The sequence below is a fragment of the Macrotis lagotis genome, chromosome 5, assembly GCF_037893015.1.
Source record: "Macrotis lagotis isolate mMagLag1 chromosome 5, bilby.v1.9.chrom.fasta, whole genome shotgun sequence".
Taxonomy (NCBI): Eukaryota; Metazoa; Chordata; class Mammalia; order Peramelemorphia; family Peramelidae; genus Macrotis; species Macrotis lagotis.
In genome coordinates this window covers 149,971,354-149,991,181 of record NC_133662.1, presented here as the reverse complement: position 1 = coordinate 149,991,181, position 19,828 = coordinate 149,971,354, and the positions used below count along the sequence as shown (strand labels likewise).

At 34.2% G+C, this 19,828-nt stretch overlaps 1 protein-coding gene across 1 annotated transcript in view; it reads left to right on the top strand.

Moving 5' to 3' along the window:
• Positions 1-19,828, top strand: part of TXLNB (taxilin beta) — a 78,661-nt gene that overhangs the window by 49,019 nt on the left and 9,814 nt on the right. Inside the window, exons 5-8 of the mRNA XM_074187705.1 lie at positions 5,737-5,931; positions 9,442-9,561; positions 13,227-13,301; positions 17,432-17,524. Of these exons, the coding sequence (XP_074043806.1) occupies positions 5,737-5,931; positions 9,442-9,561; positions 13,227-13,301; positions 17,432-17,524 (483 nt within the window). The remainder of the gene's footprint in view (positions 1-5,736; positions 5,932-9,441; positions 9,562-13,226; positions 13,302-17,431; positions 17,525-19,828) is intronic.

Below are 19,828 nucleotides of genomic sequence, written 5' to 3'. Positions count from 1 at the left end.
CTCCTGTTTAATTTTTAATTTAACATTTAAGGATCTAGGTTTTTAGAGCTAAGAGGGACTAAGAGATCAACTATCCCAACCTCTGTTTTTACAGATGAAGAAACTGAGTCCCAGATAGGAAAAATGTTTTGCCTAAATTTCCAAAAGTCATTAGTAGCAGAGGCCAACCAAGTCGCCTGACACCAAACCTAGACCCTTTTCAGAATTACTATTTCATTGCTCCAGCAAAGCTTCAGCTAGAATATTATTTGGAAATGAAGAATAAAGGGATTTGAAGATATGGAAGATTAACTATATGGATTGATGGAGAGAGGAAGGAACATTATTTGTCATGACCACATCATGGTCATGATCTTACACACACATGTATATATATATATATATATATATGTATGTGTATGTGTGTATATATTTATATATATATAATAGTATAATTTTCAAGAAAGATCATAATATACTTGTAAGAAATAAAACTTACCTCAGATTAGTGAAGAGGTGACTAGGAGAGGCACTTCCAGGTTAACTGCCTTGATGAAAAATTTTATGATTCTAAGTCTTAGAGTTTTAGAGTTTCAAGGGAATTTAGACATCTTGTATACCCTTCATCATCACCACCACCTCCTTAATTTTAAACTGGTATATCTGAAGCAAAGATTCCTAACCTGGGGTCCACAGACTCCTTCATGGTAGATGATCTTTATTTTTGCTGCCCTCTAATTATATAAATTATATAAAATTATATAAAAATATGATCCTGAGAACAAATCCATAGACTTCACTAACCTGCTCAGGAGTTCATAACACAAAATAAATTAAGAGCACTTGATCTAAAATATTTGAAGGTGCTAGAGAAAGCTTGTTCCTGTAAGCATTTTAGGTATTTTTCTCTTGCGATTTTATTTACATTTTTAATCTGTATATTCTAAGAAGATTTTGCTTAATTATAACAACAAAATACTTCAGCTCAGCTAATAGTAAAATAATAGTGATTTTCAAATCAGTGAAGCTGTTTTATTTTACTTGCTTTTCTTTACCTGTTAGCAAAGCTATTTTTTTTGTAAAATTCCAACATTGTCATATTGGGGTTCAAGACTAAACTTTAAATCATAAAATAGATAAAAGAGGAGCCACGATCCATGGTTTCTAGTGCTGGCTCCTCCTCAGTTTGTGTGTCCATGAACCAACCACTTAAACTCACTGGGTCTCTGTCTTCTCATCTTTAAAAGACATTGTTAAGGTTTCTTCCATCTCGAACATTCTATGAATCTGGGTTTGCTTCATGCTGTGAAGATTTCCTTTTTCCTTCCTACTGTTGGCCAGCAAAGCAATAAAAACACTCTAATTTGTGGTTTTTTATATCCCTCTCAGAGAGAGAAAGAGAGAGATTATAAAATAATGAAAACCACATTGGATCAGAATTCAAGAGATGCACACAGCTTTAGCCCCAGCTTGGATATGAGTAGTTGTGAAATCATTTAAACCTCTTTTGGTCTCTGTTTCATCTTCAATAAAATAAAAGGATTAGACTAAATGAATTCTAAAATTTTTTCATCTTTTTTTATATCCTCACTTCTTAGCAAAGTGCCTGGCTTCTTAATACTAGATATTTCTGGGGCAGTTAGGTGGTACAGTAGATAGAGCATTGGCTCTGGAGTAAGGAGGACCTGAGTTCAAATTCAGCCTCAGACAATAATTATCTAGCTGCGTGGCCTTCAGCAAGTCACTTAACCCTATTGCCTTGCAAAAAAATTTTAAAAAATTGAGGGATTTGAACCCAGGTCCTTTGACTCCAAGTTTTGATTCCCTTTTCACAGTGCCTTGCCAACACAGACCTGATTCTAAGTTGATCAGAATTTCACCTGTACCCATTCCAATTCAGTTCCAAATGAGCATATACAGAGTAAATATTACCATTTGTTTTAAAATAATGAGCTCTTAAAAAAATCACATGTACATTACAAGATTTTTTATAATCCTACTTATTTTGAGCTGATTCCTCAAGGATATTGGGTATGGTCTCTCTTAACCTCTATAATACCTCAAAAATAGGACCAGGAACAAAAATGCCATTCAACAAATACATACTTATGTACATACACACATTTATTTATTTATTTTTATACACATACACACATATGTGAATACAGAGTTTTAATTCTTAAATTATAATTTATATTACTTTAATATATTTAAGAGAACTATAATGTCAAATCCCATCTTCCTTCTTCCAGTGTAGATGGTAACCTTCTACATCTGAGAAGGCAACCTTGAGAATTGCTGTGACTAGAAAATTTATCATCCTGTGACCAACTCGATGATGTTTCATCATCCCACACAAAAACAGGGTGTGAAATAGAAAGTTGCTTCCCACAAGAAGTACAAAAGAAAACTTTACGTAGAAGATGGTCTGTGAGTTGGACTTTAAAGCATGAAAAGGAATCCAAACCATAGGCACAGGAAACAGTGTAAGCAACTGTGTGATGGTAAGAAAATTCAGAGTATCTTTTGGGGTATAAACCTTAAAACATTAGGGTTAAAAAAGAAATTTAAATTAAACATGAAATTTATTCTCCAAGATTTACCATGAAACCTATAGATGAAAGCCATCTACCCAAGATGACTCCCTAAACCAAGAGAGGTAAATATTTTTTTTTTCAAGGCAAACAGGGTTAAGTGGCTTTGCCCAAGGCCACACAGCTAGGTAATTATTAAGTGTCTGAGACCAGATTTGAACCCAGGTACTCCTGACTCCAGGGCCAGTGCTTTATCCACTACACCACCTAGCTGCCCCCCTGAGAGGGAAATATTTATCCAAAAACAAAGGATAGGGAAAATCATTAACTTCCTTGATGACCTGACTTATAAAGATTGCATACTATTAATTTGCCCACTTGCTCCTCAAAGATTTTCATCCTTCTATAATACTATCTGATGGATTGTTCTCTCTTCCTGTAATTTTAAGCCTTGTGAGGACAAGACAAGTTTTTTCCAGCTTTCTAATCATTTGTCTTCCCAAGTTTGTAACTAACATGGGGGAGAGACCCACAATTCTTGACTTCTCACCTAGCGACAAAGGTGCCTGAGACATGAAGGCTGGTTCTTTTTTTAGAAATCAGTCTTTTTACCAGGAATATAGTTTGAGGAACTTATAATACTTTGACAAGGAATAAGAAGTTCAACTTAGCTGGAACATAAAATATATGCTGAGGAGAAATTCAAGATAAGACTAGATAGGTAAACACTTGATTGATTCATGCCAGGTTGTTGAGGGACTTGAATGTCATTAGAACTTTATTTTGAGGTAGTAAAGAGCTGCTAAAGATTTTTAAGCAGAGAAGTGATATAAACAGATCCATGTATAAAGATTAGTCTGGAAGGATATGGATAAAAGAGAGGAAAATGAAGGTGAGAATACCTATTAGAGCTTTGCTATAGTTCAGGTAGATTATATTGAGAGCCTGTCCTAGGATAGTAGCAATGGGACTAGAAGAAGGGAAAGATGAGAGCTGTTATGGAGGTAGAATCAACACCACCTGGTAATCAGTTACTTATGAGAGTTGAAAGAATATGAAGTTTCAAAGACAACACCAAAACTCTTATTACAGGAGAATGTACTACTTGTAGAAGAAATAGTAAAGTCAGAAAGAGAAGTAAGTTTTAGAAGAAAAATTGAAAAGTTTGGTTTTGGACATGTTTCTTTTTAGGTACTGGAAGTTCAATTTTTTGGTGATGCTGCTCTTTGTTAGCTCTCTCTTTCTACCCGTTTAACCATTCTTCCTTTCCTTTGCTAGTTCAATATCAGTCTTTCATGCCCACTTAACCTACAGGATTTCTCAGAGTTCCGCCTAGTATTCTCTCTCTCTCTCTCTCTCTCTCTCTCTCTCTCTCTCTCTCTCTCTTTCTCTCTCTCCCTCTCTCTCATATATATATATATACATATATGTATTTATATATACACATATATATACATATATATATATATATATACATGTTCTTTCAGTAAGCTCATCAGCTTCCAAGGGTTCAAGTATTATCTCTTCCATTTGCATTTATCCATCCTTAATCTCTAATATAGCCAAGTATTTTTTATGTATTAAATTTAACTTTTGTACATGCTATGTCTAAGAATAGAATATATGTTCCTTGAGGGCATGAATAGTTTGAGATTTTTTTCCTTTATATCTACAGCACTTCCATAGTGGCTCACACAGAGATAAGAACTTAATCAGTGCAAATGAAATGAAAAAAATGCTTGGCAGTAAGTTGGAGATGTGAGTAGTGAGCTCAGGTGACAAACAGAATAAGAGCATTTGCTCTTATGCTATGTATCTCACAGAATAATTGTAAGGAAAGTACTTTTTAAACTTTTAAAATACTTGAATTCTCAAATTGTGACTTCATCAATTTGAATGTTCCCTCCAACAATGCTAATTGCAACATATCCTTGCTTGGAGAATAACTACTATGGGTTACAAAAATTCTCCCGATCTCCCCATCCTATCTCCACACATACACACACACACACACACACACACACACACACACACACACACACATAAACATACAGGTTCTTCAGGACTTCATTTGGACTAGTTAGACACTTTTGTTAGAAAGTGCTGTACTATATAGTTTTTACTTTCCACTGATGAATGCATAAAATGTCCTTGTATATTATAAATTAATCAAACAGACTATAAAAGAACTCTTCAATATCTATATGTGATTTGCCAGCTGTGTGTCTCTATCTTTATTTTTTCATGGAAGTATTAAATCCTTTTCCTCTAAAAGAATGAGAATAAGATTCACAAAACAAGCAGAACTCAATATAGATGTCTTGGAAATTTTGGTATATTGTCAGTGAGTCTGAGTGAATGGAGAGTTTTGATTTAGAAGAAAAAAGGGAAAAGAAATGACATTATGAAAGTTAATTTCCAATTCTACCATTCTAACAAAGTAAAAGAAGGGAAAATTAGTTATTTATTTTAGAGTTTTAGAAGGGTTTGAAACTTATCATTGCATCCAGAATTAGAATTTTCCAGTAAACCTGTCGATTATCTTGTGAGACACATGACTGTGCTTTTCAACAAAAGCTCACTACTCCCCAGCAGTTGCCAAGATTAGAGCAACTGTTCAGTGAGTCTTTTAGCTCACCTTATTATTGATCTTTTAAGGAACCTTTTTTTAATAGAGAGGAGAATGTACTATTTATCAGGGTATGCTTATGAGATTTCAGTGATATTGTTGATGTGTCTTGGTGCCTATTTAGGGATGCAAGGCTGGTTTTCCTCCTTTTTACAGCAAGCCAGGATGTAGCAGATGATCTTCACTATCACTATTAATTCCAGGCAAAGGAGTGACCTTTGTTTTCAGTCAAACACAGTCAGATCAGAACTGGGTATTGTGGATTTAGTAGAAATCACTGCAGCACATTCAATCACTCAGCTGGAGTCAGTCATCTTTCAGATAGGTAGATTCATAAATACTATTGGATATAAAGTGTTCACAGTACCTGTTTCCAGAAACTATTCAGCCATCACTGATATTTGTATCATGTATATTCCTTATTTAGTTACTTCATGGTTAAGCAATATGATTTTGGAAAAAATTCAAAACATGTTTAACTATTCTTTCTCTTCACCTTGTTATCGATCTTTGGCCTGAAAACATTTTGTAAATCTGAGGATGGGGGGAGTTGTGGAAACTCTTAAACTCAAACATTGTTCTTTTTTTCAATAGGAAGAAACTCTCCTGAGAGCACGTGAGGAAGATGAGAAAAGAAAAGAAATCACAAATCATTTTCAGGGCACCCTGAGTGACATCCAGGCTCAGATTGAGCAACAGAGTGAAAGAAACATGACACTATGCCAAGAGAACACAGAGCTAGCCGAAAAACTGAAAAGCATCATTGATCAGTATGAACTCAGAGAAGAGGTGAGAACAGCAGGAATAGGGGCAATAGATGGCACAGTGGAGAGTGTGCTATTCTTGGAATCCAAGAAAAGTCTCAGATATGTACTAACCACGTAACATTGGGCAGATCACTTAATCTCTTTGGCCTCAGTTTCCTCATCTATAATAATCCACAAAATTGTTGTGAAGATCAAATGAGATTATGTTAAGAGTTTTAAAAAAAACTAAAAGTGTTCTGTAAATGCTAGTTACTATTAGTTAAGGATATTGGGGGAATAAGGTTTTGACCGACTCTTTAAAGGACTAATATTTAGGAATAGCTTTCAGAGAGCACATTACTAAATCACTAATTTGAAAGAATTCAAGAAAGTCATCTGAATTTTCATCATCACTGTAACTAGAAAAAAATAAAAAGTTACATGAAGTTATTTAATAAAAACCACAGCTTTCTCTTTGGAAGATAGCCCAATATTCTGAGAAAAGGGAGTTGATTTTAGCAACCTCCTCTTTCTTCTTGAGTACATACATGATTCCATCAGTGTGGATGCTTCCTTCACTTATGTGGATTGCAACTATGTCATCCTATACAATTCATATCCTTTGTTTTCTCCTGGCACAGACGACTTCCGAATTGGAATGAAAGCTATCTTCTGGTTTTTTTAGTATCATCAAGGTATCAACCAATAGCACTCAGACTATCCATCCATAATGTTTCATTCTCATGTATAACTGACCTCAATTTCTTTTCAGATGATATGGTTCCTCAATAATGTCTTTTGCATCACTTTTTGACAGGTTTGTTGGTGGTGAAATATTATCATATGTTGTTTCATTGCCTTTACTTTTTTGTAATTTAAGTCTTTTGAAATTGGTATACCATGCCTCACTTATAGACAAATAGTGTGTGTATATATATTCCTAGGAAATAGATGGATTAGATTGATAGAGAGGGGAAGGGGGAGATTTTCTTTATTTGTGCTTTGGTTTGCATCTGAACTTCATCAGTAAAAGAAACACCTCGATGGAAATTCCTTCCACTAATAGACAACTTATCTTGGAGTGTTGCATGAAGAGCTCGGGTCCCATAGTCAATGTAGACCCAAGATAGGGTTTAAACGCAGATCTCCCTTATTTCAAAGCAGGATTTCATCCTTTATATACCATGCTACCTCTCTATCAGAAGAATAGTGGTTTTAAGAAGTATAATTGTAATTCTAAATTATTAGCATTATCAAAGATAATGGCCATTTTTCCAAATAGAATCTAGCCTTATGACTCCCTTTGGGCTCAGCTTCTCTATCTGAACTACCTATCTAAGAGAGAGAGAGAGAGAGAGAGAGAGAGAGAGAGAGAGAGAGAGAATAGATAAGACAGGCAGACTAATTCAACATTTGACTATCACAATTTAAGCATTTTGCATTTTTCATCCACCTAGTTTTTCAAGTGTGAATGGTTAAGCCAATTTTTTTAGTATTATTGTAGAACACCAAAGAAGCTTTATAGCATTCTGATACACAAGGATGGCAATAAAAATGTTGTCATCTCTCAATAGAAACATGTTGAGTACTAAATTTTGTAATAATGCTTTTCCAAGAAAGTAGTCACATGGTAAGACAAATGTGAAAGTTTTGTCATGCAACCTTCCAGCTCACAGATTTCAATCCAGCTCTAAAAGTGTCTATGTAGACTGATACATGGAGAATGATAAGTGATTAAAAAGGATAATTATATAGGATCAAAAAGTTAGAAATGAAAGGAACTTTCAGTCTAATCTCATTTTACAGACTAAGACAAAAATGTCTTGTTTGAGTCAAACAATTAAAGTTTAAAGAGGTAGAATTTAAAGTCAGTTACTCAGAAGTATTCCAAATTAGATAACCTGGGGCCACTTCTAATTATCTGAGGCACTCTCCACTGTAGAATCCTACTCTGATTCCAGGATTGAGTTAAAATTAGATCAACCTCTGAATGTGGTGAGAGCAAAAGAACATTTGTCTCTCTGCATTTTCACTCTGTTCCTTAACCCTTAGTTATTTACTGTCAGGTCATTAGTATACAGTTTAGTCTAGAATTAGAACTGACCATCTTGTGATCACAGTGATTTATGTAGCTTTCTTGAAGCCAGAATAAAGACTTGGTAGGTTCTAAATCACTGGAATTCTTAAAGTAAAGACTGGAAGACCAATGGTTACTAAGCAGCTAATTGGTACAATACATGGAGTACTGATTTGTAGTCAAGAAGACCTAAGTTCAAATGTAGATTGTAATACCTACTAGCTGTGTAACCTTGGGCAAGTCACTGAACTTCTCATTGCCTCATTTCTTTAACTGTAAAATAAAGATAATAATGATACCTACTTAGGCCCAGGATCGTTGTGAACATCAAATGAGATAATATTTGTCAGGCACTTAGAACAGTATGTAGGACCCACTGGCATTACATAAATGCTAACAATTATATTATTATTATTATTATTATTATTATTATCATTATCATTATTGTCAGAAGTGTTAGAGAAGGAATTCTTCTTCAAACATGGATTAGATTGAATGACCTCTGAGCTCCTTTTTCAAATCTGAAATTTGGTGATTCTGTGGGGAAAAAAAGTCATTACAATTTTGTAAAAGCATCATTGTAAATCTTCAATCACCTTGCAGAATTCAGGGAGATTAAGAATTAGAATGTGTATGTCTGTCCCTAACTAACTGTATGACTGGGGAAAAGCCACAGTAAAAGATTCAGTTTCCTCAGTTATGAAAAGAGGAGATTGCAGTAGATGATCTTGAAGATCTTTTGCAATTGTAACAATGCTCTGCTTCTAAGATGTCTTCCCTCTTTAATACAGTAGATGATTTAACAACATTAGGGAAGATAATGAAAAGAAAAAAGTGAATTCTCACTCTGAACTCCTTCAAAGTTATTGGATATCTCACTTAATAGATCTGCTATTTTTAAAAGCAGGTATTGTATAAATTATTATTTTAAATGCAGGAAATGTTAAAAAGTGATTAAAATGCAATGTTAGACAGCCCTGGGAAGCAAACTGAAGAGATTTTACCTACAATGGAACTTAAAAGGTGCAAGCCAACAGGGTTTAGTGAGAGACAGCTATGTAAAGTAGAACTTTACCTGGAGTATGAGGTCCTGGATTCAAATCCTACCTTTTAAACTTTCTGAGCAAAAGCAAACCATTCATTTTCTAGAACCTCGGTTTATTCATCAGTAAAATGAAGGGGTTGGACTAGATGACCACTGTGGTTCCTTCCAGCTCTAGATGTCTGATTCTAGCCACATATGAAGACTTTTGTTACCACCAATGATGCTTCCATTCCTTCTCCAGAAGAGGGAGCTATATTACACTTTTCTTGATCTCTTCAGTTCTGTTCTGACATTGGGTCCTTTTTTGTCATGAAATCTCAAGGGGAAGGCAATGGATTTGGTTTTGAGAGGAATATTGTCTCACAATTCTACAGCTGTCATAAATAAACCCTTTTTTTCATCTCTCACATGTGTACTTTGTTCTTCTCCAGCATCTGGATAAAATATTTAAGCACCGGGAACTCCAACAGAAGCTGGTGGATGCGAAACTTGAACAAGCTCAAGAAATGATGAAGGAAGCAGAGGAGCGACACCAGCGTGAAAAGGAATATGTACTTATCAGTTTAAACATCTGTCTGTTATACTTTAATCTCATGTCACAGAGAAATCCCTAAGCCCTTGTGTTCATGAATAATCATAGAGGGAACAGGGTTCCATTATTAAATGCAAAAAGAAACAATAGCTTCTTCACCCTAGCCACCCCCCTAACAGAAAAGTCCACATTTTATCTTAAAAAGCACCTTGGTGAGATGATCAAGGGGATAGTAATCTGTACTACTTTTTCCTCTAAATTTTAATTGATGTCCTTTGGGTTTTTTTGGCATCAGCCATTTCTCAGTAGTACTACCTGGTAAGAACTACTGAGCAACAAGAGAAACAGTTAAATGAATTTGTCCAATAGCTGACTTCAACAGGGCCATTTTTGACATGTGACATTTAATATCTATAATTTTGACCAAAAGCAAAGAGGCACCTTCCCTGATTTGTCCTATGGAATCAATATTGATCTTTAGCTTTCATTTGAATTCAGCTGACTTTTAAAAACAATTATTCCTAATATGTGTTCTAAGGCAAGAATTAACATTCTCATATATTACAACTATATATATGTATTATATTATATTAGGGCATAGATATAAAGTGACAGAGACAAAGATAGAAAGGAGAGCACCTTTTAATTTTTTCCATACATTATCAAATTATAAGCTCCTGAGGGTTTAATCTTTGTATACCACCACCAAACAAAACATCTTGCACAGAATAGGTACCTATTAACAATTTGTTGAACCAAGAAGTCAAGTCAATAGTCATTTATTAAGAACCTATTATGTCCATCATCATGTAGGTTATTGTGGAAAAATCAAAAGAAAGAAGGTACATAGTCTCTGACTTTAAATTTACAATCTGTTCTAAATTTACAATCATGTTCTAAAATATTCATAGCAATTCTTGTTGTAGAGATAAAGAACTGGAAATTGTGGGGATACCCAACAATTGGGTAATTCCTAAACAAAATGTGGCATATATTCATGATGGAATATTATTCTTGGTTTTTTTTACAAGGCAAATGGGATTAAGTGGCTTGCCCAAGGCCACACAGCTAGGTAATTATTAAGTGTCTAAGGTCAGATTTGAACCCAGGTACTCCTGACTCCAGGGCTGGTGCTTTATCCACTGTGCCACCTAGCCGCCCTGATGGAATATTATTCTATTATAAGAAATGATGAACTCAATGATTTTAGAAAAGCATGGAAAGACTTTCTTGAAATAATGAAGAGTGAAATGAGCACAACTAAGAGAACATTGTATATAATAACAGCAGTTTTGTTTTAAAAACAACTTTGGGCAACCAAGTCATTCTGACTAGTATAAATACTCAAATTAACTTCAAATCCTATGAAAGAAGATACTGTTTGAAACCCTAAAGGAATATTGTAGATTTAAGAAATAATGAGTAGATTTATATAGGAAAAAAAAGGACAGATTTAGCTTTATGAAGGAAGACACTATCCATCTTCAGAGAAATAGACAGAAGAAAACAAGCATAGTCTTATGTATGTGTGTATGGGTATATATGTGTATAATGTATATGTTTATAGATATCTGCAAACATAGATATCTGTGTGTCTATATATATATGTGTGTGTGCATGTATATATATATGTATGTATATATATATACATACATATATATATATATATATATATATATATATATATATATATCTCCTCACTTGATTGTAGTCTTCTTTAGGGTGGGAGGAGGAAAGAGGAAAAAAAAAAGTAAAAAGTACACAGCAGAGAACAAACAAAAACCAACAAGGACTCAAAGAAAATCTGGGCAGCTTTGAGAACATTGTGCAGTAATTATTATATTGACTTTCTTGAAATGGAAAACTTTTTTATAGTGAAACCTCTCTTGTGATTTGTTCTGTACATGGCAATGTCATTTTTTTCTTTTCTCATTCTTGTATTTAAGTGTAGAGTAAAAATTATTTTAAAAAAAGAAATTTACAATTTGACCACAGAAGAACAAACATCCATATAATATATGAAATAACTTGGGAGCAAGATAGATAATTTATATCCTCAAATGCTAAATGGTTTGATACCAAAAAAATGCTGTAGAAATTTAGAGAACGGAAGCATTGGTAAAGTTTAAGTTTGACCTAAGCTTTGAAGGAGATGTTTAGAATTAGGATTTTAGAATTAAGCGTTTAGAATTAAGATTGGTAGATACAAACTATAAGGACCATCTCAATAAGAAGGGAAGCCATAAGTAAAGAAATAAAAGAAAGAATCTGGATTACCTACGTATGAGTAAGGAAAGTGGCAGTCGCACAGGCTACATGTATGCCTAGAAGGATAAACCAATAATCCAGTGAGCTAGATGCACATATGTAATAACTAGCAAGAAATAACCTATCTCTCTTGTTCTTTTTGTGTCACAAGGGTTTCTCCACTCCTGCCTTTGATCTCCACAGTGGATAGAGCAGTATACTCACACCTGCCAGTGTCATTCTTACAGATACCAATGTTTCTCATGCTGATAATTATCAAAAGATCAAGAAATCAGACCCACTATTACTGGCAAAACTGCCTCTCTATTATCAATTAAAACTACTACATGAGGGACAGCTAGAGGGTGCAATGGATAGAGCACTGGCCCTGGAGTCAGGAGAACCTGAATTCAAATTCGGGCCTCAGACACTTAATAATGACCTAGCTGTGTGACCTTGGGCAAGCCATTTAACCCCATTGCCTTAAATTAAAAAAAAAATTAATTAAAAAACAATCTACTACATGAGCCAAAGGTAGTTCAAGTGTTCAAGGCCATCTGCTAGCTCAACAACACTGAGAAATACAAATGGGAACATCTTCTAGATGAATTAGAATTTCATCAGAAAGAAAGTAATAAGGTACTTAACTTCTTTTCTGTTGGCTTTGTAGATCACAGTAATATACTTCATTGTTTCCTCTGTGGCCCTTTCCAAAGGTAGCTAGCTACTGACCCAATTGATATTCTTCTATATTAATTTGAGAGTGGTGGGAACCATTACATGCAACACATTCTTCCCTTACCTCTACTTCTTGCTCTCCAATAAAACTCAGAAATCAAGAGAGCAAGCCACCATGCAACTTACCACCTTTAGAGCAAGGCAAGAGACAGGTATTCTGCACTGAGATATGCCATTGTCTATGATTTGTTTAGAGAATGGAACTCAAATATTGAGTCTTCTCAGTAGTATTTGGAGTCTTCAAATAGAGGAAGGAGAGTTATCAATTAGGAATATTAGGAAGGAATCTTATTGTGTGAAAGGCTGAATTGTGTGGGAATTTAATTCTATCCAAGCATTTATTTAACACTTTGCTCATGTGCCAGACAACATGTAAGGGACTTAGGATATCAATATGAAAAATTTAAAATAGTCTGCCCTGAAGTTATTTATATTCTACTAGATTTTATATTTCCTAATCAGGAAAATTGTATTTCTATTTTTTCTTCCATGAAATCTAATCATATCATCATCAAAAGTCACAACATACATTCCAGATTTTATAAATTATTGTTTCATATAGCTTAAATTCATTTAAAAGTCTGAATATTTTAAACAGCATTCAAGCAGGATACATACTAACTATAATAATAAGTCATCCCAAAACTCATTTGAATGAATGTACTATGTTCTCATCTTTTGGATTCTCTTTTCACACAGTTATTGAATCAAGCAGCTGAGTGGAAGCTTCAGACAAAAATGCTGAAAGAACAAGAGACGGTCCTGCAGGCCCAGGTAAAGAAGGGAGAATTAAATGCATTAATGTATGCCTTTCTTTATTTGTTTCCAAGTCATGTTCCTAAGATCCAATGTATACGGAATGGAGGAATAAAGAGAAAAGAAGAATAAATTTACAACTGTAAAAACATAGCAAAAGAAAACCTAGAGCACTATATTTAAAGACAATTCTACCCACCTATATGACCCAGTATGTATGCTCTTCTCCTTATAAATTATGGAACCACAAATGTTAGTCAGGATAAACCACAAATAGACTTTCTTGAAATCGTATTATCTTTCTTCCTTTCTTCTTCTTCTTCTTCTTCTTCTTCTTCTTCTTCTTCTTCTTCTTCTTCTTCTTCTTCTTCCTCCTCCTCCTCCTCCTCCTTCTTCTTCCTCTTCCTTCTCCTCCTTCTTTACTTCTCTCTCTCCTCTCTCTCCTCCTTCTGTCTCTACACCCCTTTATTAATCTTTGAAGATAAGAATAAAATGCAGTCCAAGTTTAGATTTGTCATTTACAAGCATAAGTATTCAAAATCTCTTTCACACGTTTTATTTCCTTTATTTTAAACATGGCAATATATCAAGCAAGGAGCTATCATTGTGTTAGCATAGGAGTTTTCTCTACCTAAAAGATTCTGCATATAAGACAGTACATGTCTTCAAGAATTTTGAGACTCAGAAAACTTAAGTAACTTGTCCAGTATCACATAGCTATTAAGTGCCAGAGGCAGATTTTAATTTAGGTACTTTTGACCCTGAGCCCAACACTCTTATTTGTTAAGCCAAACTATATTTTTTTTAAATAAAGAGAAGGGGCAGCTAGGTGGCGCAGTGGATAAAGCACCAGCTCTGGAGTCAAGAGTACCTGGGTTCAAATCCAGTCTCAGACACTTAATAATTACCTAGCTGTGTGGCCTTGGGCAAGCTACCTAACCCCATTTGCCTTGCAAAAACCTAAAAACAAAATAAAGAGAAGAAAAAAATAAGAGTTTAGTCAACTCTTAAATATTTGTCCTATTGAAAGGAAGCAAAGTCAATGATGAGTTCAAAACATTGAATAATCTAGAATTAGTTTCTCTTTTGCCCTGGTACATCTTAATACTTGTGTCTCACTGGCTGCAAATTCACACTGCAGACCAAACAATGGTCCTTCAATGTGAAGATATAACCAAAATAACTCAAAAGCTGGATAGCTTCCTCATCTCCTACCTGATCATTTGTGCTATTTCTTATTACAAGCTGAAGATGTAAGGTTAAATGCTGATAAGATATGGCAATGACTTTCTCAGCTTATTTGTTATTTAATATCCTCTCTCACTATCACTCTGGTTTCATCTTCATTTTGATTCAATTAAACAAAAATACATCAGTTCCATTGTATCTAGAAAAATAGTACCTGAGTTTAAAAACTCTGTACCTCAGTTTCCTCATATGAGAAAAAATGAAAGCATTGGGCTCAATGGCTTTTAAGATCCTTTTCAGCTCTACATTTAGGGTCTTATGATTCTATAAATATCTTAACCCATCTAAGCCTGATTTCCTCATCTATAAAATGAGTGTTAGGAGTTGTATTCAATAGCTTATAAGGTCACATCCAACTCTAAATCTATGACTCTTGTGATCTTAATTTGTTCAAGGTTCCATGGAAGACATTTGAGATATAAAGCTGAAAAGCAAAAGCAAAAAGAACAGTCCCTAACCTTATGGAGTTTCTAATCTAATGGGGAGGGGATGTAAAGAATTATAACAAAGGAGTACAAATACTGTCTCCCTGGATTCTTACCACCCTTTGAGGTGCTATTGTTAATCTACATTTTACAGTTGAGGAAAATTCAGAAATTAAATGATTTATCACATATATAAAGTCATATGTGAACTCAGATTTTTCTGATTTCAAAACTAGCAGGCTCTCTCCACTTTGACAACAGCTGTATACAATACAATACAACACAACACTATACAATACAATACATAAATTATTTACAAGATAGAAAGAATAAAGGCTAAGTAGAAATTAATGCAAAATATTCTAGAAAAATTTGAGGATGCAAATATTGCTTTCATCTGGAGATGGAGAGATGTGGGACCAAGAAAGGTTTAGGGAATAGGTGGTATCTTTGTTGGACATTGAAGGAAGAGGTTTTCAATAGGCAGAGACTGGGAACCAGCAAGTTCCTAGAATATGTCCCAGAGAGGCAGGAGACAGTAAACAAAGAAACCAGAGAAACATTAGAAGTCATTCTATGAGAGAAAAGGCAATGATACATTCAAATGAAAGAAACCTTCCCTTGGAATTATTCAAGCAAAGATTGTGGCCTCCCTAGAGTTTCAAGGAGAAATGTCCCCAATTATTATGGGATACTTGAAGAATAAATCAGCCAGAGGCAAGAAAGTCAGAAGGCTTCCAAATTTAGCAGAGATGATGCAAGAAGTGCATAAATCTATTTTGCATATAGTTAAGAACTATTTGTTTATGAGAAGCTAAATAAATCTTTTATGGATAATGTTATTTTATGGGAGGGGGGAATCATGAACTTTCCCTTCTAGTGTGCTTTATTCTAGACTATTATTAAATAAAAACCCACAAAAATAGACTTGTTACAAAATCTTGTCAGAGTCTATCGTGTTTTAACTTCATGCTCTCCCTACTGCTCCCCATAATCCACCTGCCCATAAGGCAAGGATGTTTCTAGACGTCTTCATGTAATCACTTCTATTTAATCTCAGCCTTTCTCCTCTTCTGACTCTCTATATCCCCAAATCTGAACATCAAAAAATTGGCCAATACCACTAAAAAGACAGGGAAAAAACTTCTCAAATCCCGAAATTCAACATTAAGTTTAAAAGAATTCTCCTTTTAAAATGGAAAACACTATGCTGCGAGGATGTTTGTTTTAATCATACAACAAAATTTAATAGGAGAGTTTTTTTAAAAGCATGTTTTATAAAGTACTGGAAATTCCTAATTCAATTTAAAAACAATTTTTAAGGGTTTCCAACAGACTTTGGTATTGTCAAAATCACAGACTATTAGCTCTAGAATGGAACTTAAAGATCCCCTGAGATTGTGTTAATTTCTCAGGTCTGCATTAAACTCCAATTCATGGACCTTCATTTTTCAATCATTCAGGATCAAAGGACAGAATCAACAGCCTAAAAAATCAGTGGAACACAATTGCTACTTAAAGATACAATTTTCATAATGTCACAATCAGCAATTCAATAGGGAGGAACATTCACAGATTTGGAACGCCAACATTATCAGCCAAATAATACACCTACCCAACACAATCAAAGGAAAAAGAAGATTCAGAAAATCAATGATTGACCTTCTATGAACCATGATTCTTACCTCAGTCAAGGAACTTGATCGTGGAGTTAGCTACAAAGGAGGAGACTACCAAATATCCCACAACAGTCACTTCTGTTGTTGATCACTAGACTTGTTTCCAAGATTAATTTCATAGGTCTTTAGATACAGATTCTAAATAAAGAATAGCTTTATTTTTATTTTTTGAATCATCCTTTAAAATTTTTACTCATTAAAAATAGATTCCTTGTAATGAAATAGATTCAGTCATTGTCATTTCTAAATGAAAGGATACCTTGGAACAAAGCTAATCTCGGAGTCTGGTTCAGAGATATATCTACTGGGGATATTATAATAGGGAATCTTGTTCAGGTAAAGGTTGAACTTGATACTTTCTAAGGTCCTTTACAACTCTGAATTTCTATGGTTGTATGAAAATTTAAGTTGACATATTTAAGAAGGATTAGAGTTTATGTTTCTTTTATGTATCTACCTGTATTTATTTCTTGGGAATGTATTTATTCCCTCCCCCAAATAGAATATAAGCTCCTTGAGGACAGAGACTCATACTTTTTTATCTGCTAACCCTGCACAGCTCCAGGCCAGGGCCATGCATGCAGTAAGCACTCACTAAATAAGTTGAGCTAGTTTTCATTGAAACCTAGGCTGAGTCCCTAAGGGCTATCAGAGCCACAACTATTTCTAGAATCACACTGTATGCACTCATAATCATTTTTCTTCCCAAATAATAATCCACAACATAGTGTTTTGATCTTAAATCATTCTGAATACAACTCCTATAATAGATTCCCCTCTTTTCCTTTGTCTGCAGCTTACTCTCTACTCTGAAAGGTTTGAAGAGTTCCAGAATACACTGGCAAAAAGCAATGAGGTATTTGCCACTTTCAAGCAGGAAATGGATAAAGTGAGTACCACTTATCATCCCAACCATACCGGTATTTTCCACTTTGACAACCAATTCTCCTTTGGGCTCATTCATTTCTTGCTATGACACCACAGTTCCTCTCATAGAATCATGAAATGTTTATAGATTTGGAAGAGGTTGTGGATGTTTTTTATTGGTAAGTTTGTGGTAAAATAGTCTCTCACTTGTTTTCTTGGTATGGGGAAAGAAAGTTAAACTTTCTCTTTACTGTTTACTGAGAGTTAAAGAAAGGGCAACCTGAAGATCTACAATAACTTATTATTCACTGAAATTAAAAGCTGTTATGCCCTAAGCTGCAAACTATGCCTTAGAACTTAAATATCATTTTGCTTTTTAAAAAATGTAAATAATTGCTTTAAATCTCCATTTTTGAACTGTGGAATTGTAGAATGGGAACAAACCTTGGAAAAATTTAGCCCAACTCTACCATTTCATGGGAAACTGAGGTCCAAAGTGATGGGGTGATGGGTCTAAGGTTATAGCTAATTATTGAGTTTGGACTATAACCCAGATCTCCAATCTAGTCACTAGATTCTTCTATCCCAGGTCATCATGTTATTTCCCTTACTTCTTAATAAAATATGATATATATATATAATGTATATACATATGTATACACAAGTAATGCTGCCATAACCTGACCCATGTGCTCCCAAAATACCTAATACTAAACAAAATTATACAATAAAAATTATAGACTTACAGTGAAAATGGAGTTGGGGTACAATTCTCAAAAACTGATTCAGTGATACATTTTTAGAATGATAGGAACCTAATTTTTAAAGTGGTAGAACACTTTTATACATGGTTATAATGGTTAAGAAATACATAATGATCACATTTACAGTCTTGGGCTTTAATTGTGCCTGAACCATGAGCTGCACAAAAGCTAGACAGGCCTCCACAACCCCCAACCTCAGACCTAAGGTCATGGCAGAAGGGAGGGCCGGGGAGGTTCAAACCAGGCCTTCTCTGCTCATAGCCAGAAGAACTACAATAAATATTCCACCTTATTTTGACAAAGTTTGCTTTATAAGTGGACATGATAAGGATTGTAGCTTGTGAGTTAAGGTGAAGATGATGCAGTTTTCTGAGTTCTTTCCCTATTTTTCACCAAAGGAATCAAACTAAAGAAACTCATAATTTGGATTAGAATCAAAATGTTCTCTAAAATAGCAATCAAGTTAAAACAAATTAGCATGTTTGAAATACATATAGCTGAACTATATATATATATATATATGTATATTAAGCAGCTAATATTAAGAAATTTAATTTAGACAATTTAAAATTAGAAATTAGATCTTGCTTTCTAGAGTGATTGATCTATTAAAGCCTAAAAAAATCAGAATTAACACAAAAAAAGTCAAGGATTTGAGATGGCTTCATTTTTCACCATTAAGAAACAAAGTTAGAAAGTACAAACAGAGCTTTAAATCACACAAGAGAATATAGCTAAAGTGATTTAAAGTGAAAATAATGCTCATGATAATGATAAATCCATTCTCATTGCTAGGTTGATTCCAGAAGTTATTTTCTCTTCTAAGTATGAGCAAAAAACCATGGTCTTAAATTGGAGAAATGAGCTCATACTCTATTGAGGGTTGATTTTTCATTTATAATTACTGTCAATAATGATTTCTAGTTGTAAGCTTGTATATATAAAAGAAACAAAACAAAGGTTTGATGAAAGTACAGGGTATCCAGAGTTCACATATGGAAGCTAGAGAAAAAGTACCTAGATGTGCCAAATATATTTTTCAATTATATGTGACTTCTAATTAAATTTTTATTCACTTCCCCTCACTGGGTTTCAGTTTCCTTACCCCTTAAATGAAGGGGTTGAATCGGATGGTTTAAGAACATTGCTCTGAAATCTGGCTCTGAAATACTATTCAATTCAGTGGTAGATATTTTGATAGATGCAAGAGAAGTACAAGCTTCTGATGAATCCTCTGAACTTATGAAAGAAAGAACAAGAAGAATAGCACCTAATAAGATGAAATTTAACAGAGATAAATTTACACTTGGATTCAAAACGTCAACCTCACACAGAGATTTCTTCTTACAAGAGACAGGATTCTTTGCTAGATGACAGCCGTTAGTTTGGGGAAAGATGTAAGGAGTTCAGTGAACTGCAAGTTCATAAGAAGTCAATGGTTTAATTTAGGAAACCAAAAAAAAAAAATCTAATGCAAGCTTAAAGTTACTATTCCACACTAGAAGAAAGAATAAGTAGATCCAGGAATTAAAGTATGAAGAAGGCATAGAGTACAGGGGAAA